This window comes from Bipolaris victoriae (genome assembly GCF_000527765.1).
Source record: "Bipolaris victoriae FI3 unplaced genomic scaffold scaffold_159, whole genome shotgun sequence".
Taxonomy (NCBI): Eukaryota; Fungi; Ascomycota; class Dothideomycetes; order Pleosporales; family Pleosporaceae; genus Bipolaris; species Bipolaris victoriae.
The window spans coordinates 1,676-23,940 of record NW_014575233.1 but is presented as its reverse complement, the minus strand read 5'-3'; the positions used below and the strand labels follow the sequence as shown (position 1 = coordinate 23,940).

Sequence of the window (22,265 nt, the reverse complement as noted above, 5' to 3'; positions counted from 1 at the left end):
TCCTGATTTCTGCCCCTTGCTTGTCGCACTCCAACAATGCAACACTACAGGCATTACGGACGTGCTATGCGTGGCGAAGTAATATGGATCCTTGAGCGCAAGACTAGCGTCGTATGCGGGTGAGAAATCATATCCAAGAAGGAGAGAGCCCGCTCAGGCATGACGCAGCCTAAGGAGGCAGATTGGAGGGTGCGCTCCACCAACGGAGCAAGGTGTGGGAGCCAGAGTAACCAGAGCTGAGTTTACGGCATAGAAGCTCATGCAGACTGCCTTGATTAAGCTATGCTTGAGGTAGTGCGTTGCAGAAGCACTGATGCCTTACTGATCTAGAGAAAAAAGAGAAAGCAAACAGGCTGATCAATCAGTTCGTAAGGGACTGAACCTTGCGAAGGGCAAACGCCCCCTTTAGCCGTAGATGGGCTCTGGATGAAGCCAGTGCAGCAACTATCAACAGAACCCAGACATTGTATATTCATCGCTATTGCTGTATGTTGAGTCGCGGGAAAAGGTTCAGAGGTGCATAGATTGTTAGGGCCCAGTGTGCGCGAAGACTGGGGTAACCAGACGCTATCAGGATCGAAGAAATCTGAGACAGGCGAGCAATTGAGAGGAAAGGGGGCACTGGAGCAAGGCGGCCTGTTTCTTCCAAGATAGCAGCTGGGTGTGAGAAAGGTGCCACTTGAAGGATGGTTTAACCGTGTGAGGAAGGGACGGCGACTGGGCGCAGACGGGGGATTGTGGATAGAGGAGATGAGAGTAGAGAGTATTGGGCGAAGAAGGGGGTAAAAAATGATGTTGGGAGAAGGCGTTTTATGACAGACGTTAGATGTTAGTTTCCTATTTGAGCGTAGTATAAAAGTCGTTCTTGAGGCCCGGATTACCTAAATAGGGTGCGTCGATTTCCTGATGCAGGCTTGCCGTCTGATTGTTTACTATATATAAAAATATATAGTCTTATAAATAATTACTATATAATCTCTAGTCTAAGAGAGTATATAATAGTATTAATAGATAGATAAATTAGTAATTAATTTACTCTAAGTTATATAATCTATCTAATTAGTAATCAATCTATACTAAGTTATATAACTTATTAAATCTTTTAAATATCTAATCTTTATTAGATAGTTTAAATAATAGATTATATAATTAATAGAATAGATTACTAAAAGTAGTAAGACGTAGATTTATAATATATAGCCTTACTAATCTACTAATCTAGATTAGTAGATTAATTAGTCTATTATTCTAATATATTTTATTTATCTAGAGTTCTTAGCTTTTATAGTTATTATGTTCTTAGAGTTTTTTAGTAAAAAGAAGTATATATAGCTAGATAACTATAAGTAAGTTACTATAATTTAAAGCGTAGATAAATTAAGTTACTAGCTATCTCTCTTTATTATCTTTATAAGTAAGATACTTATAAATATCTAGTTTAAAGACCTATATACTAACTAGATTCTTAAAGTTAGTTTTAATAGCTAGATAAATAATTAGCTTACTCTTATATAGTAAGTATACTTTAATATTTATATAAAGAACTATACTATAAGTCAATATTTACTACTAATTATTAATAGCTATAAAAGCTACTACTTTATTAAATTTTAATATCTCTATAAAAAGAGATATATTATTCTTCTCTATATTTCTTATTACTTACTATATCTACTATAGTCTCTTAATATATTTTATTTCTTACTTTTAGAATATAAGTATAATAATATAATATTACACTTAGTATATTCCGTTACTAGCTATATTAGTAAAGATATTTTTCTACTAGTCTTTAAGACTATATTTAAGTAGTCTATTATATTAGATAATATCTTAGTAGTATTTAGAGATACTAATTTAGTTCTATATAATCTATAAGCTATACTAGTAAAGCTTTATATAGTAGTATATATATAATTATAATTATTCTAATAAGTAGTAACTTAGAAGATATAAATACTATATAATATATATAATTTTAAGTCTTAAATTAATTTAATTTAAAAGTATATAAGAAAATACTATAAGCTAATTACTAATTTACTTGTTAAGTAAATTATTTTATTAAGTAAATAGACTTAGTAAATAGTATATAAAATAATACTTCTAATAAAGAAGATAACTACTCTTTAAGTAGTACTAAGTAAATTAAGTAAGTATAAAAGCTATAAGTAGTAATATATATAGATAAAAGAGACTATTACTACTAGTAAAATATAAGACTTATTAGCTAAATAAGTAAATAGTAATTATAGTAATAGTAAGAGTATATTTAAGAGAGTACTAGAAGAGAGATAGTATAAATATTATAAGGAGACTAAATATAACGCGCGCACCTATATAGTAGAAATTACTAGTACTAGTAATTATAATAGATCTAAAGAGTAAATTAGCTAATTATAGTTTTTAATATACTATATTAAATAGCTATAATAATGTTATAACATTAACGCGCTAGTAGAGAGTAAACTACTAGCTTAGATAAGCTACTCGCTTATAAATTACGTTATACTTAGCTTTTATATTAAATATAAACTAAACTAAACTTAGATAGTTTTAAAATTCTAATAGATAGCTCTCTTATTATTATACCCATAACTCTACTATATCTTAAGTTTAAATCAACGTTTAATAAATATACTAACCTAGTTCTATATAATTTAATCTAAAATATATATAGTGTATAAAGAATTAGCTATACTAGCTATATCTATAAGCTTAGAGAGAAATCTATAGATAATATACTTAAGGATATACTTAGTAATAATACTCTTCTTTAGCTTAGTAAGTTTACTTAAATTCAATATATAGTTAGCGTATAGAGGTTATTCTATATATTAATTACCAAGTATCTTTTAAAAGATAGTATAGATAGCTATAATATACTATTATAAGAGATTAATATTATATTTAAGAGCTTAAAGAGTAAGCTATATCTAATAGTAAGTGGAGAGATCTAGATACTATTATTATTATAATATTAGGGTTAAGTAGTGGTTTTAGTAGAGACTTAGTAAAAGTAAGAAACTCGCCCGTATAAGTATCAGGATCTTACCCTCCTTAGACTACCTTACACCATCCAGGGCCAATCTAGCCCTTATTAACCTGTCTTAGTTATATCTAACTTATTAAAGTAGATATAAGCACGGAGAATACTACCTAGGCTTAGTAGCTGTTCGTCTACGTGAAATACAGACCGTTTACTGAAGACTGCTATTGTTTTACTCTACCCGTGCCTAATAACCCCAAAACGTCTCATAATAAGTAACTCGCCCGTAGGGTACGTTATAGATATCTATAGGCCTTAAGTTATTCTATTACTTATTAAGATGAGAAATCTTCTTATTTCGTATAATAACTCTCTTTGGTATGTATTTATTAATTATACTATACTATACTTTAGTAATTTAAGGCTACTTTGTTTCTAAATATTATATAGTTTTTGTTGTTATAATTCTTAGAGATTACCGTTCTATAACTGCAACAGCCAGCCTATCTAACCGCGCTGAATTGAACATCAAAATCCATAGTCCGTTATCTCTGAAACATAACGAAGAATCGCCCTTATAAATCGTAATTTACTCATGCAGAGGAGCAGACTTGGCACCATTAGATGCATTGACCGCCGCTTGACTTCCCAGTTTCCCAGTGTTATAGCTGATTGACCTGCTCTTCCCGGCTCCAATGCTCTATCTAAACACTGCTAACCTTGAGACCATTTACGCCGTTTGTGATAGCATCAGCCTGAGGGCCGTTCTGGTAATCACGTATAATTTCTTCCAGCATACCTGCACTAGCCGCAACGAAGCCCAGGTAGGGTCTGCTTGGATCCAAGACACGGGAAAGGTACTCTGGATGAAACTGGACACCGACGAACCAAGGGTGGTCCTTGATCTCGATGACCTCCATACGAACGCCAGCTTCGTCCTTGCCAACAAAGCTCAGGCCGCCCTTCTCAAGGGTGTCGATGTAATCCGGGTTGACTTCATAGCGGTGACGGTGTCGTTCCAAAATCTCACTCTTACCAGCATACAGAGCGCGGAGACGAGACCACTCACTACCAGGCTGGAACAATGTTGGGCGAAGACCCAGACGCATGGATGCGCCCATGGTAGTCTTGTCAACCTCTGGCATGAACATGATGAGCTTGTTCTGAGCCTCGCCGTTGAACTCCTCCGAGGTGGCGTCCTTGATGCCACAGACATTGCGGGCATACTCAATGACGGCGATCTGCATACCAAGGCAGACACCGAGGTAGGGCTTCTTGTTCTCGCGCGCCCAAGTGGCTGCTGCAATCATACCCTCGGTGGCACGCTGACCAAAGCCTCCAGGAACAAGAATACCTGAGGCTTTGACAACCTCGTGCCATGCGTTGTGAAACTTGGCGGGCTCTGATTGTTGACATTTTGGCTCCAGATGATCCGAGTCAACCCACCGAATATCGAGCTTCTTCCTGCACCGCATCGTGGCGTGTTCCAACGCCTTGATGACGGAAAGATATGAGTCTTGAAGCTCGACGTACTTTCCAACCAGGGCAATGGTCACAGGGTCATGATACCGCGTATCATGACCGGTAAGCGACTGCCATTGTGCCCAGGTGTGGTTGCCCTTTTGCAACATCTGAGGAGATATTTTGGCTTGTTCAAGGGCAAGGAATTGGCGAACCATGGGAATAAGCTTTTGCTGCTCGAGGAGCATGGGAACTTGGTAGATGGATGGCATGTCCCTGACAACAAGGACCTGCTCGTTTTCAACCTGGCAGAAATGGGCAATTTTCTCCACAGCGGAGGCATCGAGTTCGCGTTCGCAACGGCAGGCAATCTTGGTTTGTTAGACATACATACATAGAGGTTGTACTTTCGAAGACCCAAATACATACCAAATCTGGAATCAGACCATTACTCCTCACCGCTTTGATTGCCTGTTGCGTAGGCTTCGTCTTTTGTTCTCCGTGAATAACAGGGACGTACGAGACGTGGATCTGCATGAAATTGTTCTTGCCCGCACGTCTCCTCAGCTGGCTCATAGCCTCGACAAAGGGCATGCTCTCAATGTCACCAACAGTACCACCCAGTTCAATTATGCAGACGTCGGGCTCCTCGCCCGAGTCATCGACGGGGATACGCGCGACCCTCTGGATCCATTCTTGAATGGCATCCGTGATATGAGGGACGACTTGTACGGTTTTACCCAGATAGTCGCCCTTGCGCTCGCGTTCAATGACGTGCTGGTAAATCTTGCCAGTGGTGATATTGTTATCGCGTGTTAGGGTAATGTTCAGGTAGCGCTCGTAATTTCCGAGATCGAGATCGACTTCACCGCCGTCGGAGAGGACAAAGACTTCACCATGCCTGTTTTTTGTTTAGTCATTGGTATAGAATCGGTCACAATGAGTCGTACTCCTTGGGGTTCATAGTCCCCGCATCGACATTGAGATATGGGTCGACCTTGATCGACGAGACGTGCTGAGACGTCAGTACGCTTTACAAATGTGCTGGTCTGCTATACTTATCTTAAGACCAATGGTTTTAAGTAATAGGCCAGTCGACGATGCTGTTATACGTCATTAGTCTACGTTTACTGTCGTGTGCTTGGTTACGCAAGTTCTTTAAACAGCCATTGCATAGCATTTCAAAAACCCATGTCTTGGGACAGACTGAACTGCTCCTTCAAGAGTCATATAGTCTTTGAAAATATGGTGCCATGCTCGTGGCACATTTTCGAGCAGAGCTTACCTATGATACCCTATTTTTTACACATTAGTGGTGATCAAAGGCGCGGCAACCTGCAGCTTACCTTCCCCACGCCGCTGATGACGCCGCCAGACACGAGCACGTATTTCATGATTGCTGCTTTCAGTACCTGAATTGCTTGTGGGGAAGGGGAGGGAAGAAAAGAAAGTCGAGATTTCAGGCGCGTGAAACTTGAAAAGTAAATCGGGCGCATGGGCCCTTTGTTAGTGGGGCCGACGCTGGTAGCGTGGTTCCCCTCTCTCCTCTCTTTGTGCGCGCCACACTTGAGCCCCAACTACAACACCTCACTTTCCGTTGGCTTGCACAATGATAGTCAGGCGTCTTGGAAACAAAACTTCTATCGACTGCGAATAAGGTGCTATGGAATGGTATCGTGCTCTCTCATCGCCGGAATTCCCAAATGCAAGTACAGGAGAAAGATAAAAAATAAAAAGTTCGCCGTATCGGCGCCGTCCAGGTTTCACCCTCCGCCCTTCCTATCCTGCACAAGCCACCAACCGTTGAATTCAAAATCAAAACCGTCAGTGAGAAATGCATTCATTTCGTGACGTCGTCAAAATGCAAAACAGCATCTGCGAAAAATGCTTCAGATATCCCCTAATGACCCTGTCTGCGCCGCCCGATATAAAGGAAGATTATGCGAAAAGCTAGGTATTGAAAGAGACAGCATGGGAGATGGTCGTTATTCCCTACGCCGCCTCTTGAGCTCCTCTTCTTCTGCGTTGTCGTGCTCTTGACTCGCAGTAAGTCGCTTACGTGCAAGCGCCTTCTCGTTTCCCTTTTTGACTTGAATGTTACAGCCTTGTAGCTTTAATGCCCTGGTCAGAGCGCTGCTCGGCCGCATACCGGGAAAATCTTTGGCTGTGTATACGGTAAAGACGTCACTCAAGACTTCGGTCAGGATTGGCGAGAAGCCTCCTACGTGCAGGTTCATGGGATCAATGCGCATAAGCACAAACCGAAGACGGTATTTGCCATGGGTGCGGCATGAAAGATCTGGGAAGCAAAAGAAGCAGCCCTCGACGTCGTGCTCGTCTTTTGCCACGGATGGCGAGGCTACGAGCTGGCCCATTAATCGCCGTGTCGTTCGTCGGTCTGGTTGTATGAGTGCTGTTTCTTCGTTGGTGCCTTCTGCATTCCAGAGCGTGCAGTGGACTACGTTGAGAGAGTAGCGTAGCTCTTCTTGTTCAGCAGCACCAGTTTTCGGATCCGTTACTAAGAGTTGGATGATGGGTGGAGGGTCAATAACTCTTCGGTCGCGTTCGCCGAATCCGCACGCTCGTGCGGCAATGGGCTGTTGTCGGACACGGAGCTCATAGTTTAGGTTTCTGCGATTTGTGAGTTGAGGCGTCACTTTGGTGTCCGGGCGAGAGAAAGTACTTACAGTTGTTCGTTGTAAACGGGTTGTGGTATGGACCCTGGTAATGGTACAGGGCGCACTTGTTTTGGGGGTGGAGGAGCAGCGGCCGAAGGCTCTGAATATGCAACCGGGGCCAAAGGCCCTCCAATGGAGCCGCGTTGAGATCGCGCATGTTGTAGGGAGCCAACAGATCCGCGATACGGAGTGCTACTTGATGCATAGCTCGGGGTATATGCAGGTGAGGGAAGCGGAGGATAAGACCTTTGGTGCGATGGTTCGACTGGCGAAGTAAGAGACGAATACCCTCCTTGCTCAGGATGTGGTGGATGGCGCTGAAAAGGACGGTGCTCCTCATAGGAATAGCGCTGTTCAGCTAGTCTTCGCGGGCCTCTGCTGTCATATTCTGAATGTGGCGAGATTGGAGGGCCGTATTGCCGAGGAGAATATGGCGGATCGGATCTGGGCGGGGTATATGGATTGGAGGGCTGCAACAGCTTGTCAACCGGCGCGGCTGCTGGTCTATGTGTCGCGTGGGGCTGTGGGTGGTAGTCATTGCGAGGAGGCAGTCCAGAGTGGATTGAAGGGAGCTGATTGATGGGGGAGCGGAAGTGGTGATCCGGCCGGTGTGGTACAGCATCTGGGGGAATCTCTAGTGGGGGCAGGCGGCGATGGGAGTAGTCGAGGAAGCCTGGAGGGGAGAAGACGGGAGGCTTCTGCGTCTCAGTCATGGCTGGAGGGGGTTGAGAAGCGGGTGGTAGAGGGAGGGCCGGGGGTGGAGGAAGAGGAGGTGGTTGGGACATGCGTGTATTATTATTTGCCCGAACCAGGACACAATGCACGCAGCCGCATTTGGATCACGTTTGTGTTCAGTTTGGAGGCTCTTTTCAGACTGGGAGCGTCCGGGCGTGGTGCAGAGTTGGACAGGACGTCAGGAATGCAGCACTGCCTCTAGTGTGGCGGCATGAGTGGTTTATAGTTGAAGAGCCCCTTGTAGGCGACCCTGTACGTATCTGGATCGCCAGCAGCCAGATCGCCGCCGGGCTGCTTGAATTCAGTAATGGCGACGTTAAGGTGGAGAGGCGCTCAGACGCATTAAAACAACGGCCGCCCGGGAAGAGGACAGGATGCAGACCGGGGCGGACCCGCATGCACCCTGTTCACTGGCAAGCCTCACGCCAACCGTCAAGCGTAGCCGGCTCGGAGCATAAATTTCGACCAGGACAGCGATAAGTGCAGCAGACGACGCTGCGTGATGTGTGGATCCGAGCTTGGCGGACGGCTAGTTCGTGGACCCCCAGATTCTGACGTGTGGGCTGCGGCGAGGCCATGTGAAGCACTTGGGACGACGGCGCCCGCAAGGCACTACGAGCGTCGGGCGGCGGAGTAAGTACTCGAGACGATTATGTAGCGTAGCTTGTGCAAGGCAGTGGTGTGATGTTGCTGTTGTTGTTATTGTCGCTGTTGCTGTTGATTCATTCACTTGACGATGGACTGTTTCATTCAGCCATCCATTCATCCAGTAGTGGCATCATGTCTGCCTCGATGATTCATTTATTCGCCCATCCATCTATCCACCCCCGCCAGCTACCCAGCTACCCAGCTGCCCAGCTACCCACCCGTTGATTCAATTATTTGCATCGTGTCTAGGATAATGCCGGACTAGCTGACGCATGTCGTCTCGGGGGGTGGTGGGCATCCACACACTCTCCCTCCTCTATCTGGACCTCATGCAGCAGTGAGTTTTGGGAAGCATACCCGGGCGCCAGACACAGGAAGCTCTCTTTTTTTTCTCTGGTCTCTGCGCGCCTCTTGCTGTCTGTCTCTCTCCTTGTCGCGGCCAGCTGGCAGGTGTTTTCGTGGGGCGTCGCCAGAAAGAGGTCGAGGCCGGGCCCATCGAGAGACAAACAATGGCGAGCGGGTTTCGCAGGCCAGCTTGATTTCGAATCACAGCGGGCCAGGGTGTCGCACGCTGTAACGCGGCGGGCAGCCAATATGGAGCAACATGCCAGATATCACATAGCTCCAAGGACTGGGAGGAGGGGGGATGCGGCAAGAGGGAGCGGAGGTAGCATTGCGAAGCGGGTGTGTGCCTAGACCACCTGCAACGCTGTTGCAAGGGTGGTGTGGACGGCTCGAATTGAACAGCTTAGTGCTCTCGGCTTGAGGCCGTGAAGAGCTTCATCTGCCAGAGGGCACGGGGAGGGGGAGCTCCAATGGCACGCCGGCGGGTTGCGGCTAAAAGCGATCTGCCCTGCGACGTCTTTCCTCAAGCTCTCCCCGCTGCTCGGTGGAGACTTTTTTCTGCTGGGTCTGCTGCCACGGACGCTGCGTGAATGATGAGCCATAGTGGCGACCAGGGTCAGCAACGGGTCTGCCCAATTCCGGGATTTTGGGAGAGTGCGCGATGCAGAGGCGCAACTTTGTGCTCGACAGACCGAGACATACATGAGCCCGTCTCACGCGAATCACGCCGCCGCCCGCTTGGAGAGGGGGAAGGTGGAGGGATTGCGAGGGTGCCATTAGGGGGGGTATGTATGTGTGTGTGTGTGTGTGTGTGGGCTTGCGGCAGTTGTGCCCTTTGGCCGTTAATTGTCACCGTCACCGTCACCGTCGCCATCGCCGTCACCTGTCCAACGACATCTGCGTCAATAGTGGGTGACGAGTATACGCCTACCTACATGCACCGGATTCTGGGGCCCTGCCACGGGCCCTGTCCCTCATGTTGCACTGCAACCCTGGCAAATGCCGCCTTTTGCGGGCGCCCGAGCGCAAGCACCTCCCTACAGTCGTATCGTGGAGCCGGCAGAGCCCCTAATAGTCGACGCGTAGGTAAGTAAGTATTGCTGGCACGCACTGGCGAGCGCCCACCCAGCGTACCTGCGCTCACCCTGGCCTAGCCAAGTCGGCGCTGTGCGACCTTGGGCGGGCGCATTGCTGCTTTCATGAGCTGCTCCTGGGCCGGTCTGCCCTGCGCGCTTCACGGGCCTCGCTTCGCGCCCTCCATTTATTTAACTTGCACATGGGTGGTTTGGCTGCGTGATTGATTGAGTGATTGCTGGATTACTGGATTGGATTGGATGGATGGATGGATGGATGGATGGATGGATGGATGGATGGGGTTTTGATTGAGCAAGCGACTGACTGAGGGAGTGACCGGACTGGACTGATTGGTTGCCAGCCTGAGAGAAGGAGTATCGTAAAGAGACACACAGAGAGAGGAAGGAGCAGATCTGCCGTGCTAGGCCCTTTACGCGAGCTCCTTCCCTCGCTGCCATCCCACTCCACTCACTCATTCACCCACTCACTCACCCACTCCCTTCCCATTCGCAAATCCTTCTCTACTCTCACTCTACTCCTCCCACTCTACTGCTGTATATATCCACTATTACTATACTTGCTAGTGTTCTCCTGCTGGCCACTCACCATCTCCCCTCCACCATCCCTATCCATCCATATCCCTATCCCATCTCCATCCTCCACCACGCACTGCCTCTCCCCTCCCTCCCCTCCCTTATCCTTCCCCCCGTTAGCCTCATCTCATCTCGCCTCACCTCGCCCGTCTGCCCATCGACTATACCCAGTTCCCTTTCCCTCTCCCTCTCCCCCCTCTCCCATCCCACCCCATCCCTCCAACCCAAAACTCATCGCCGCCCCCATCGCATGAATCACGTCGCCACTCGCCCGCAACAGGCCGCCCCCAAGAACCTGCGCCCCCGTCGCGATCGACACCCCCGCTAAACAAGCACCCTGGCTCGACTCTGCCGCCATGGCTACCAGGTTTGGCAATTACCACGGTGCGTGCCACCAAACTTTGCCCTGAACGGTTCCTTGTCCCCTCCTGCCTTTACTCGAACCGGCCGGCCGCTCGGCACAGGTTGCCTCGACTAGCCGTTGCTGACTCCGCGCGCAGATTATAGTGGCGTCTCCAAACAACCTGCCTCTGCCACTCATGTCGTCGACCCACGACTGCAAATCCTGGATACGCTGATCCCGGCCATCTTCACCGCCAAGCACTGTTTGGATGTGGGTGCAAACGCAGGCAGTGTCAGTGTTCAACTCGGTAAGTCGTCGCCAAGGATACCCCTGCTCGCCTCGTCGAACCGACTATGAACAACCATGTGCTTGATATTGATCAAACTTGCAGCCTTTGACTTTGACGCCGCCTCCGTGACCGGCGTCGATATAGATCCCAGCCTAGTTGGCCAGGCCGAGAAGCTTTACGCTCTGCGCGCCTCCCGCCGTCGGCCCCCTACCGCTAGTTCGCCGCCCGTTGTCGACTACTTTCCCCTCTCGGCCCTGCTCACCCATGGCTATCGCATAGAGCCCCAAGGCAAGGCTGCACCCAACCCGTCGCCTTGGTTGGCCAGCATGCCGAGCGTCAACTTCGTCGCAGCGGATTGGGCCCTGCCCACCGGCCACCATCTCCAAGACACTTATGATGTGATCCTAGCTTTATCCGTCATCAAATGGATCCATCTCGAGCATGGCGACCAAGGCCTGGTCGCCTTCTTCGCCAAATGCAGCAACTCGCTTGCACCTGACGGATATCTTGTTATCGAGCTCCAGCCGTGGGATTCGTATCTCAAGGCCGTTCGCCCCAATCATGCTCCACACTTTCAACAATCCTTGAACAGCCTACAGTACCGTCCAGAAGAGTCGTTTGACAGACTTCTCCGCCATCAAGGCTTACACCTCTGCGCCTCATCAGACGCCCTGCCTCGGCGCATCAATGTCTACCAAAAAGCGTGACGATATTATCCACTGGTAGATTTGAAATATGCGCCCTCTGAATGTGGCCCTATAATGCTACCGAACGCTTTGGTACTACCCAAACATCCATTACTATTAGAATTACTATCGGTAGGGATCCCAGAGCCAGCTGCACGTCGTTTCACACTGCCCGGACAATTAAACTCTAGTAGTCATAGTTTGCCATGATTCTTTTTCCAGAAGACGATCTGACCGGACTACTCGACCTCTTTATTCCTTGGCTTGTTCCTGGACAATGTGGCGCACGCATTTCCACAAATGGTTATTTCCGTTTTACGAATCATGGGGTTTTGGTGTGCGGGTTGAGGATCTCGACTGGCTCGTATCCGAGATCCTCATTGACAAAACTCCGCCCCACAGTTCACGATTTGTGTCCCGGTCCATCCCCTGTCTGCCGATCTTTCTCCTCACTAATCCAGGTTCTTCAAACTCAACCATCGTACGATCATCAGCACAATGTGAGGAAAGATCGACCCACGAGTAGAAATTGCACCATGTTTCTTGCCATGTCGCTGGCACCCATTACAGGTTTTGCATCATCATAGCTTGGGTGTTGAGTGTGACTGCAACTATTGAAGGTGTCATGTTTGATTGGCCACGCCGCGGATGAGCAAGTAGCTACTACACATCGTGCCGCGATTTGGCGCTAGCTGTTGTCACAAGGTCACGGTGCAAGAGCTAGCGATAGCGGTCTTTTGGAGGTTTTGACGTGTGCCAAATAGTATGTATATCCCTACTCATCGAACCACCTGTAGTGGGATAATGGGCTGCACTAGGCAAAGGTTCAAACTTTGCGCCATTTCGGCCAAGTCTGAATCCGAGCTTGGTTTTGATGCTACCCAATGTACTTAGCTTCACCGGCATCCAGGTTGACTTCTGCAATGTCAATTAAACTATGGTTTTGTGACGTGGTCGGAGATGAGCCGGCAAGATATTAGTCTGTCAAGCATTTGGGCGAGGGAGCAGCCGGTAATTACCGTGTCATGACAGTCAGATGCACGTGTACTCTGTAGGTTGCACATTGTTCGGAAGAGACAGCAGTTGGTTTGCAGAAGAAGAGGAAATCCCTTTGTGAACTGTCAAGCATCGGTTATATGGGTAGATTGTCAGTAAGAGCAGCACTTGAATGTGGAGTGATGTTCGGGCAATTGGTGAATCAGTGTGGATCTGTCTGTAGTCATGAACAGTAGAGTATTTGTCAAGAGTACAGTATCAAACATGTGACTGTGCCAGTTACGTGGCCTCATTTCATTCCGCATCAAAACAGGTCCGAGAAGATGTTGCTTTTGCATTGGGACCTGCAGCCTTGATCGTTTTTGGATGAGAGATGGGCACTGCAGTGGACATCTTGTCGTGTAGTTGAGATGAATGATTGCCCGTCCGAAGCCAGACAAGATACAGGGGCGACGTACATACATACATACACACATGTGTTGTTTCATTTTCCACGTTGGCATTCTATTGATGGCAATAAATGTCTTGGCATTATTGTACGGCGGCCGGGAGGATGTGTAGAAACTACATAGCACATTGCTTACTACCAGTGCATGCTACCGATAAACCAGAGGCTTACCTTCTAACCCTCGAATGTGGTACTGAAGATGAACAACACAATCGGACTGATACCGAGTACACAGACTGGACCCAGTGCTGCCAATCATGATAAATGCCCTCTGGCAGAGAAACGGGGCGCTGAATCAAACATGAACAACACACCATCGGATAACTGCATGGTGGAAGACAACGTGCAGGCGTTTGGGCGAGTGGGAGATGCCATGCTGCCCAATACAGCGGGCAATACATGAGGGCGCAAGGTGGCTTTTGGTTGACAACAAACGCAGTGGGCTGGACGCATCACCAGAATTGCAGGGCGGCGGCGGTGGTATGCCGGAAGTGTAGCCATGAGCGGCAGCCGTCTTCGGCGCGAGTCTCTCGATTACGTATGTATGCGGGGGAGGGGAAAAAAGCCCAATGATACCGAGCGCCTACGGCCTTGCAAGGGCATATGCAAAACATATCTCTTCTGCTGTGAAACCTTGCAACACACCCGTCCGTCCTTGCCACCAAATCTTGCATCGAGCCTCGCCCGAAAACACAAACTTCCCAAATCCCAGCCAGTGTGCTGGAGTCAGCAACGGCTGCCCGCAGCTGAGAAGAAGAAGAAGAAGAAGAAGAAGACGAAGAAAAGCAAAGTAGCATCACACCGTTTTGCCGCGTTTGCCCACCCCCCCTCCGAGCAACGTGCCTCAGGCGCGAGAGATGAAGGAGAAAATTTTCTACGCTTTCCTGTCGGCGCAGCAGCGGGGCTGAGAAATATCGCCTCTCCTAGGCCGCCTCACCTTCTGCGCTCCAGCTGGCACCCATGTTCCCTTGAGCAATTGCTCGTCTCGCCCCTCTCCTACCAGACCCGTTCGCTGGGACCGACGCAACAATGACTCCTGGGACTGGCTGACGCCCACGTCGCGTAGTGCAATGGCAATGACGCGTAGCTGCTGGACCGTCTGCGGTGGCAAGCCGTCTCAGCTTGGATGACCATCAGCTACCTGCCGACTAGGCCAAGCCAAGCACTACCAGACAGAGTATCTACTTATATAAACTCTAGACCGCTCCTCCCTGCGTGCCTACGTAGCAGGTTCCAAGTCTTCCAAAAGAGCACGCCAGACAAGCCCGTCCAGCCAAAAGGTGAGCAAGCGCATTGAAAAAGCCGAATGCGTCGTTGGCACGCGTGTGATGCACGCAGCCACAGGTGCTGAGGCGCAAACGAACGGGCGCCGTATAAGGGGCGCGCTTATGACATGGAACGGTTTCGTGCTGACCGTGCGATAGGCTTCCTTGACGGCTTTCCGCGCGGGCGCCTTTCACGATCCCTCTTGCAGATCTCTGGTCCATTTGACATGCTTGCCCAAGCCAAACATAAGCCGGACCCTTGCTTTTGCCAAAGCGAATGACCTTCCGAGCTTGGTCACACAGAGCTAGACAACCACTCAACCACTATCACTCGGCAACCCACCGGAACTGCCCTCGTCTACTACCGATCCATAGCCCTTGATAGCCATATATACGCCATCCCATCACAAGCCCGCCAGACGGCCAAACCCGCAATCCACCGAGAACGATGCCGCCTGCGAGCTCCTCCTTCACGCCTCTCAATGTCTCGGACGACATTGTGCCAGAATGGCTGGGCTCCTTCACCTTGGCAGCGCCCCCAAATACCGACCTTTGGAGAAAGCCTCCATCCGGTGATGTTTCCACGGCCCCGATACTTTACACAGCGCTGCGCAATCCTTTCATAGCCGCTGAAGTTACAGTGTCTGCTGATTGGGAGTTGGAATGGGATCAAGGGGGGTTGGTCATATTCGCGGGCACACCGCCAGGACAAATTGCGGCAAGACAAGCACAACAAGCAGCAGCAGCGGCGGCGGCGGCGGCAACAACAACATCACCACAATCAACAACAACATCAACAACCAGCACCCTCGAGGTTCCCAATATTGCAGATATTTTGCTAGAAGACGACGACGACGACGCGACACAAGGACCTGCGACGTCATCACTGCCTCAGACGTCGATAGCCAGCAACCCTGGAAACGTGGAACCACCATCCCCCAACCCGCCTGGTACCGGACCCCAGCCAGTCGTAGTCGACAGCCGCGGACCCCCACCCGCCTACCCAGCAGTGCAAACGCCAGCCTCAAAATGGGTCAAAGTCGGCCTGGAATTCTGCAACAACGCCTGCCACGCGACGTCTGTAGTCGCAAACTCTGACGGCGCCGACTGGTCGCTTTCGGCGCTCCCAGCGCACCAGCAGCGACGCTACGACTTGCGGGTCAAGATTGAGCGGATTGGCTATGCGCTTTGGGTATGGTACGAGGATGATTTGGTCGGCTGGAAAAAGTTGAGGGAGGTGACGTGGTTTTTCTGGGGCGTCGAGGATAAGGCGGTCAGGGTGGGCGTGTATGCTAGTCGTCCGGCTAACTTTGGCCTCAGCATGTTTGATGCCAGACGGACTGCGGCGAATGGCGAGGCTGGCGGTGATGGGAGGTTTCAAGCAAGGAATCTGTGTGTGGATTTTGAAGGGTTGGAGATTTTTTGAAAAAAAAAAACCAAGCAGACGGGGGTTTGTTCGACGGGGGTTTTCTTTCTTTCATCCTCTTCCTCTTTCTCCTCCTTCTTTTATTGCACACTCTTAACAAATCTCTTGGGGGGGGGGGGGAGGTATCTCAAGTCGCAAGGATGGGTTAGTTTCCTTTCGTTTCTGTTCATCTTCATCATCCTCTTTTTTTTTGTCTGTACAAATTTAATGGGACTACGATTGATACCAGTTTATATATATACTATAACTATATGTTTATTGATAAGTACAATATGAAGGTAGATTTGTCCAGTCTTGCTCTCCTTCGCTCTCCTTCACTCTCTTTGTACATGCATATCGGTGTACACAAATAATCTTCTCAAACTCCCAATAACACTCCATCACCCTTCCCAAAAAATCAATCTTTTCACCGACTTAACTCCAAACAATTACATCCTAACCCAATAAGTTACTCTATTAAGCAATACTCTAGTCTCTCTACAACATACGAAATCCCTCCTACAAAGTACAAAATGAACAATCCCTTCTTTCCCTTCATCAAAGTCTCTAACTTTTCTATCTCCCATTGAACCAAAAACCAAAAAGGGATTGAGTACATGATGAAGAGACCTAACTTGGATATATCATGGGAAGCAGGAATAATCTAAGGGATCTGTATGTTTTTCTGAGCGCCCAAAAAAAAGAGAGCGATATGATAGGTTCAATACAGACTGATATCATTTGAATCTGGAAAGATGGATCTGAAGAGATGGAGAAAATTTGGTATCAGGGGCTTGTTTTTGCATTCTGATGTAATATGTTGAGAAAGAAGAAGATGGATAATTACCGTAGTGTGCGTAGAAGAGTTTTATATACGGTGATGCACTGGAGTACCATTTTTGTTCAGAGACAGATCGATGATAAGCACATTGCAAAGCATCGATAGGAATAAATGACTTAAATGTCATATAAATTACGATTACTATCATATCTAGAAAAAAAATCTAATTACCATCAAACACCAGCCAGCTGTCCAGACACCCCAGGCGCCTCGGATAAAGGACATAAGAGCGAGCGTCATGCAAACTAAAAAGAGATATATACATTCACGAAAAAGAGGTTTCCATACAACATTTGCTCGTTCTTTTGTCATCTTTTTCATCAAATCTTGGCCTCGGCAATGATGTAAGGACCGATAACACAGACAGCCGTCCAAATCACCATTGTGCTCTCGACAATCAGTGTCCATGGAATCATGTAGAACGGAACCTCGAGTAGTCGGACATAGATGGCATAGACGGCGACGTAGAAAAAGTGGTAGACCAGCATCCAGGGATGGGTAATCAGACCGGCCAACATACCGCTTGGCTCGGCGACGCTGGCACCGCCACGTAAAAAGTACTTGAAGCATCCCTTCTTGATGAGTTCGAGGTAGACGTTGTCTGCGGCGAAGAGCGAGTAGAGGGCCATGGCGAGAATGTTGATGACACTGGTGCCGTTCTTGCGTTGCCAGTGGAATTTGCCGAGGGCGGCGAGAACGGCCTCGGAGTCTTCGAGCGAGGGAATGTTAGCGGGGGAGAGAAGGGAAGAAAGAAGGACTACGTCGTTGAAGGCGACCGTCATGCCGCCGCCGGTAAGGGGATGGCGCATGTTCATTGCGTCGCCGAGGATGATGAGGCCGGCCTGCTTCTGCGTCGAGGGAGGCAAGAAGGAGTTTGGCATGCTACGGAGCTTGCCTTGCTCGACTGCTTTGCGGAATGCGGGCTGTACGCATTCCGGAAGGCGGGGCAGTGCTACGTTGAGCATGTGGTTCTTGATACCGCCATTCTTGGGCGACGCCGAGGGCAAGTTCTCTGGTACATCGATGAGAATACGCGTCTCGTGGGTACCAATCTGGTAGATGAGGATTGGAGGTGCGTCGGTGAGAATGACATGGCCGTGGTTCGGGACAGGAAGTTGAGCGTCAATCATCTCCAGACCCCAGAACTTGCTGCGGACCTGGGGCTGGTGAGGAATGTATTCCTTGCGGAACTTTGATGCATAGCCGTCGGCGACCAGGGTCACAGCACCAAAGAAATAGTCTTGTTCGCCGTCAGTTTGACACGATACACCTACGACCTGGTTGGTGTGGTCGCTCTTGACTAGCGACGTGACAGTCGACTCAACAACAGTAACATTGGGCGTTGCCTTTGCCTTTGCGCGGAGCTTGGAGATGAAGCGGCCGTGGTGAAAGGAGCGACCTTCGGGTGCCTTTGAGGGCGCGCCTTTAATCAGGTTGTCGGGATAGGGAATGTGGGCCTCCTCTTTGTGGTACATGACCTGATAGCCATAACAGGGAATGGCGTCAATGTCATCAAGGCAATCTATAATGTTCTGTCAGCGTCCCACTTCATCATCGAAACAGACACCGCGTACCCCTCATGCCCAATTTCTCAAGGGCATTTACACCGCCAGGTTGCAGCAGCTCGCCGACAATGCGGTCAGGCTCCTTGAGACTCTTTTCCAGCAATATGACGCTTCTGCCCTGCTTGCCGAATGCGACAGCAGCAGCACAGCCCAGGATACCAGCACCGACAATGACGACATCTGCCTCGTGGTGGATGCGCCGCCTTTGTTCGCGATAGTCTGTTGTTTCTATGGCTTGGGCCGTGGGCGCAATTTGTGTCGACGAGCCTCTTTTGCGCAGCTGTGGAGAATGTGTGGCGCTGACACCAGGCGGTAGCTCGGTGAGCTTGGTGCCAGAATACATGGTGAGCATGGCTGCGATTATTATGGGCCGGGTCGAGGGCCCAGCTGAAAGCGTTGATGGTGGGTGAGGGCGGTGGAGGCTGCGATAACAAAACAAGCAAGCAAAAGTGTTGGGCTCGAGGCAGGTGATTTTGGACAGCCAAAAGCAACAGGGCTAGGTAGTAGAATAGGGTCAGAGGACGTGGTAAGAAAAAAAGTCGTAGATAATTAGAGGTAGGCAAACACGAGATGCGAGGCTCAAAAGATGTCAGGGTCCGGCAGCTTTTACTCGTCCCTCTTGTCTTGATTCCCGGGCGTGGCGAACCCACGATCTTAAGCGTCGATGTCGACGACAGGGATCGCCCTCACCGCCTCCATGTTTCTGCCAGGGGTTACCGTCCTTGCATGCTCATTGGCCAGCATGGCGTGAACATGGCCTCACCCGCAAAACTGACTTGGCCTCACACCATCATCGTCTTTTTAGCAGTCAGACGGTGAGTGACTAAGGAAACAAGGCTGGCAGCCTTATCAACCACTGCTGCACAACACTCATGCATATGTATCAATGGCAGAATTTTTATGTTACAAGGCTGCTGCAGTAAATCCTGTGAAGCAGGTAATCCGATTATATATCCATACTAATACCTATTACCAACAAAAACCAACCATGGCTTTTACAAGTCAGCCAACAATAAATATATAATACACAATCCGAAGAGAATATTAAACAAAACCCCCCCATGTCGTGTCGTGGTGGACAAAACCCTTTTGCCTAGAAGGTAGACATAACACTCGTCACCGTATCTTTTTTTTGTCGCCTGTCCAAACCCCAAATTCCGATTTTCCCAACCGCATGAATATCCAGAGTTCAACCGTCCCAGTTGAAGAAGAAGAAAAGAAAAGCATCCAAGGTCCATCCGAGGCCCATGTTGTCTTGTGGCCACAGCTCCAGCCATGTCTTGCTATTGACGCTGGCGTGCATGTCCAGTCTCAATACGCAGTCCCGGGTTGCCTAGAAACCATAGGCGACGCCAAGGGCGTGTCGACTTCGATAATGACGGATCGTCTGTCCAGACTGTGTTGCATCGTCTCAACAGACTGCGCCGGCCCAAAGTGCGAGTTGCGGTAGTACGCCTCGTAGAATTCGCTTAGCCGCGAGTCCGTCGCCCCTGACTGCCCAGGCGCAACAAGATTCGACTGTCGACCTTGTGATTCGCCCTCGCTGATAATAGACCCCAGGATCGACGTATGCCCAGACATTGCCGTCGAAGACTCGGATAGTGGCCGTTCCCTCGCCAATCTTTCCGCCTCTTGTCCTTGCATACCACTATGCTCCGATGTGTGGTACACTACCCCAAATGCGCTCAGCCCCGTGTGGCTGTTGCTGCTGCTGTACATGCTGCTTGCATCGCTTCCTCCTTCACAGTACGGAGAGTATGCGCGCGGTTGGAGTCTGGCGGGGACAGCATACGACGAATATTGTGCAGGCTCAGAGTCTTTGGTCAAAAGTTAGGGTGGGCCCAGTATAGTATGTAACTACCAAATTGCTAAAAATACAAAAAATTCAACGCACCAGGGAGCTGGCTACCTACTCGGCTCGTGAACCTGCACGCGAGGGTATCCATTCTCAGGCGATGGCGATCGGGATTCTTTCCGCAGCGCATGGCCCGGGAGCGTAGGCAGCTGAGTGGTAGGAGGGTTGTAAGGTGATTGGCCCGAAGACGAGTCATATGCCATGGTGTCGGAAAGTCGGAAGTTGCTGTTGTCGTGCTCGTAAGAACCAAATGTCGTAGCTGGGGGATCGCGAGGAGGAGCACCTGGCGATGGAGGAACTTGAAGCGACATGTCGACCATGTGGTTGTGCCTTCCGCTGAGTTCAGCCTCCGAGGGACGGAGCTTCAAGGTTGAAGGTGGAGGACGGTGAGTGGCATCGTTGGCGGCACTGAGGTTCAGACTGAGCGTGCTGTTGTTGGTGGACTGGCCCTTCATGAGCGGCGAGCTGGCGCTGCCTCCAACCAGCGTGCTGTTGCTCATAGCTCCGGGGTGATTGCTAACGATGGATCCTGCCCTTGATGTAGGGCGCGACTGAGCAACACCAGCGTAAAAACCTGCCTCGATGGCCCGAATACCAAACAAATCTCCCTCATCCTTCTCACGTTGGTTTAGCTCGACGGTGTCCTCCTTGGGTCCAGCTTCAAGCTCGGCCTTGGTCGCCTTCTTTAACCTGTTTCCATTGTAAGCTACTGCCGAGTGTTACTTTGTTCGTTCAACGTACCTCTGTCGGTTGTATAGCACCTTGATGAATCCAGCAATGATGGTAATGAGGAGCAAACTCATAAATACGACACTGACACGGATCAGTCTTGTTTCGTTAGCCAGTGTGTACGGCAACTTACACATATTTGTATGCCAAGTCAAGGTTTCCAAACCAGTTCGCCATTGTGGTTAGGGTAGCGGACAATGGTGTCTAAATTGGGGTATCGTAGGGAAGGTAGTCTTCTGGGGTTGGTGGTGTACGGATGGCAATCTTCAAGGTAGTGTGTTCCAGTGACCCGGTGCTCGAGGTGTGGTGACGATCCGAATTAGGACAGGATGTGCGTTCTTTCCTGATTAGTTGTAGGGTTGTTTTGTCTTGCCGTCAAACGAGTGGTGGGTGAAGATGCAGAACATGTGCAGTCGGGAAATACGCAGTATAGACAATATAGTAGTTATGAGAAGCGAAAGGACGTGTGATGGAAGCACACCAGTAATGATCGGATCGGGGAAGCAAACTCCTGAAAAACCAAAAGCTAGACGAAGGAGCGAGGAGGGAAGGGGGGATAAATGAGGGTAGTAGGTCCAGAAGGGATCGCTGTCTTCCTGGGCGATTTGGCGCCATGCGTACCTACATCCGGCGTGGGCACACATGCTTTGGGATCTAAAAGCGGAGTAAGGAACTCGGGTGTTAATGCCTGCCCGCAAAAGAGACCATCGGTCGCCAATCACCGGCAAGGCACTGCCAGGAAAAGAAGTTTCACGCATATGCGCTAAGGATATTGGCTGTGAAGTAGCCGTTACCCATGCAAAGGCAGCCTTGCCCCGAAGTCAGTGCTCCCAAGGATCCAGCAGCGCTCTTGATCGATGGCAATCTGGGCGCTCGTAAAATCCCACCTATTGGTGGTCCAGCCCGCCCAAGTTCCACCTGCACTGCACTCGCTGTCTGGGCGACTGCTTGCTTTGCTTTGCTTCACCCAGAGCCCTATGGTACTGAAGCGCCGGGAATGGCGCAACAAACGGCGGCGGGCCCAACAGATGGCATCCGCTGGCCGAGCAGCCCAACATGGACATTTGGCCCGGCCTTGGAAGGGGGGAATAGAGGCAAAGCGATAAAGGCGTGATAATTGGCATATACTGGGCCGTCGTGTGTCGAGTAAAAATGCCGACAGGCACCAAAATAGCGGACGGTCAGGCCGCCGAGCCCGCCCCGCTTATATTCAGTGCTTGGCAGGAGAAGCCACCCGAAAGTGGCTAAGGCACGGGCGCCAGTGGCCCCTGCGTCTTTTCTTTTTGCAGTCCTAGCACACCAACACCCATGCGAAAGCCA

General features: G+C 49.4%; 9 protein-coding genes across 9 annotated transcripts; 4 read left to right on the top strand and 5 right to left on the bottom strand.

Annotated features, from left to right (window-relative positions):
- Positions 1-3,693: 3,693 nt before the first annotated feature.
- COCVIDRAFT_31415 (hypothetical protein) lies at positions 3,694-5,844 on the bottom strand (the record flags this gene model as incomplete). The annotated part of the gene is made up of 4 exons (XM_014695472.1): positions 3,694-4,821; positions 4,880-5,351; positions 5,401-5,465; positions 5,797-5,844. The coding sequence occupies 4 exons, from the start codon at positions 5,842-5,844 to the stop codon at positions 3,694-3,696; spliced, it is 1,713 nt and encodes a 570-aa protein (XP_014550958.1).
- A 591-nt stretch (positions 5,845-6,435) lies between these two features.
- Positions 6,436-7,841, bottom strand: COCVIDRAFT_31414 (hypothetical protein; the record flags this gene model as incomplete). Its single annotated transcript, XM_014695471.1, has 2 exons — positions 6,436-7,081; positions 7,138-7,841. 2 exons carry the CDS (start codon positions 7,839-7,841, stop codon positions 6,436-6,438), a joined length of 1,350 nt encoding a protein of 449 aa, XP_014550957.1.
- Positions 7,842-10,879: 3,038 nt separating this feature from the next.
- COCVIDRAFT_20697 (hypothetical protein) lies at positions 10,880-11,862 on the top strand (the record flags this gene model as incomplete). The annotated part of the gene is made up of 3 exons (XM_014695462.1): positions 10,880-10,907; positions 11,024-11,173; positions 11,258-11,862. The coding sequence occupies 3 exons, from the start codon at positions 10,880-10,882 to the stop codon at positions 11,860-11,862; spliced, it is 783 nt and encodes a 260-aa protein (XP_014550948.1).
- A 294-nt stretch (positions 11,863-12,156) lies between these two features.
- COCVIDRAFT_42638 (hypothetical protein) lies at positions 12,157-12,683 on the bottom strand (the record flags this gene model as incomplete). Its single annotated transcript, XM_014695470.1, has 2 exons — positions 12,157-12,395; positions 12,674-12,683. The coding sequence occupies 2 exons, from the start codon at positions 12,681-12,683 to the stop codon at positions 12,157-12,159; spliced, it is 249 nt and encodes an 82-aa protein (XP_014550956.1).
- Positions 12,684-14,998: 2,315 nt separating this feature from the next.
- On the top strand, positions 14,999-15,976 carry COCVIDRAFT_114109 (hypothetical protein; the record flags this gene model as incomplete). Its single annotated transcript, XM_014695469.1, has 2 exons — positions 14,999-15,364; positions 15,515-15,976. The coding sequence occupies 2 exons, from the start codon at positions 14,999-15,001 to the stop codon at positions 15,974-15,976; spliced, it is 828 nt and encodes a 275-aa protein (XP_014550955.1).
- Positions 15,977-17,116: 1,140 nt separating this feature from the next.
- On the bottom strand, positions 17,117-18,713 carry COCVIDRAFT_31411 (hypothetical protein; the record flags this gene model as incomplete). The annotated part of the gene is made up of 2 exons (XM_014695468.1): positions 17,117-18,318; positions 18,371-18,713. 2 exons carry the CDS (start codon positions 18,711-18,713, stop codon positions 17,117-17,119), a joined length of 1,545 nt encoding a protein of 514 aa, XP_014550954.1.
- Positions 18,714-19,672: 959 nt separating this feature from the next.
- Positions 19,673-21,122, bottom strand: COCVIDRAFT_114121 (hypothetical protein; the record flags this gene model as incomplete). Its single annotated transcript, XM_014695467.1, has 4 exons — positions 19,673-20,178; positions 20,275-20,906; positions 20,958-21,029; positions 21,079-21,122. The coding sequence occupies 4 exons, from the start codon at positions 21,120-21,122 to the stop codon at positions 19,673-19,675; spliced, it is 1,254 nt and encodes a 417-aa protein (XP_014550953.1).
- Positions 21,123-21,505: 383 nt separating this feature from the next.
- On the top strand, positions 21,506-21,712 carry COCVIDRAFT_114110 (hypothetical protein; the record flags this gene model as incomplete). The annotated part of the gene is made up of 1 exon (XM_014695466.1): positions 21,506-21,712. The coding sequence occupies one exon, from the start codon at positions 21,506-21,508 to the stop codon at positions 21,710-21,712; it is 207 nt and encodes a 68-aa protein (XP_014550952.1).
- A 29-nt stretch (positions 21,713-21,741) lies between these two features.
- On the top strand, positions 21,742-22,059 carry COCVIDRAFT_20693 (hypothetical protein; the record flags this gene model as incomplete). The annotated part of the gene is made up of 1 exon (XM_014695461.1): positions 21,742-22,059. The coding sequence occupies one exon, from the start codon at positions 21,742-21,744 to the stop codon at positions 22,057-22,059; it is 318 nt and encodes a 105-aa protein (XP_014550947.1).
- Positions 22,060-22,265: the final 206 nt, after the last annotated feature.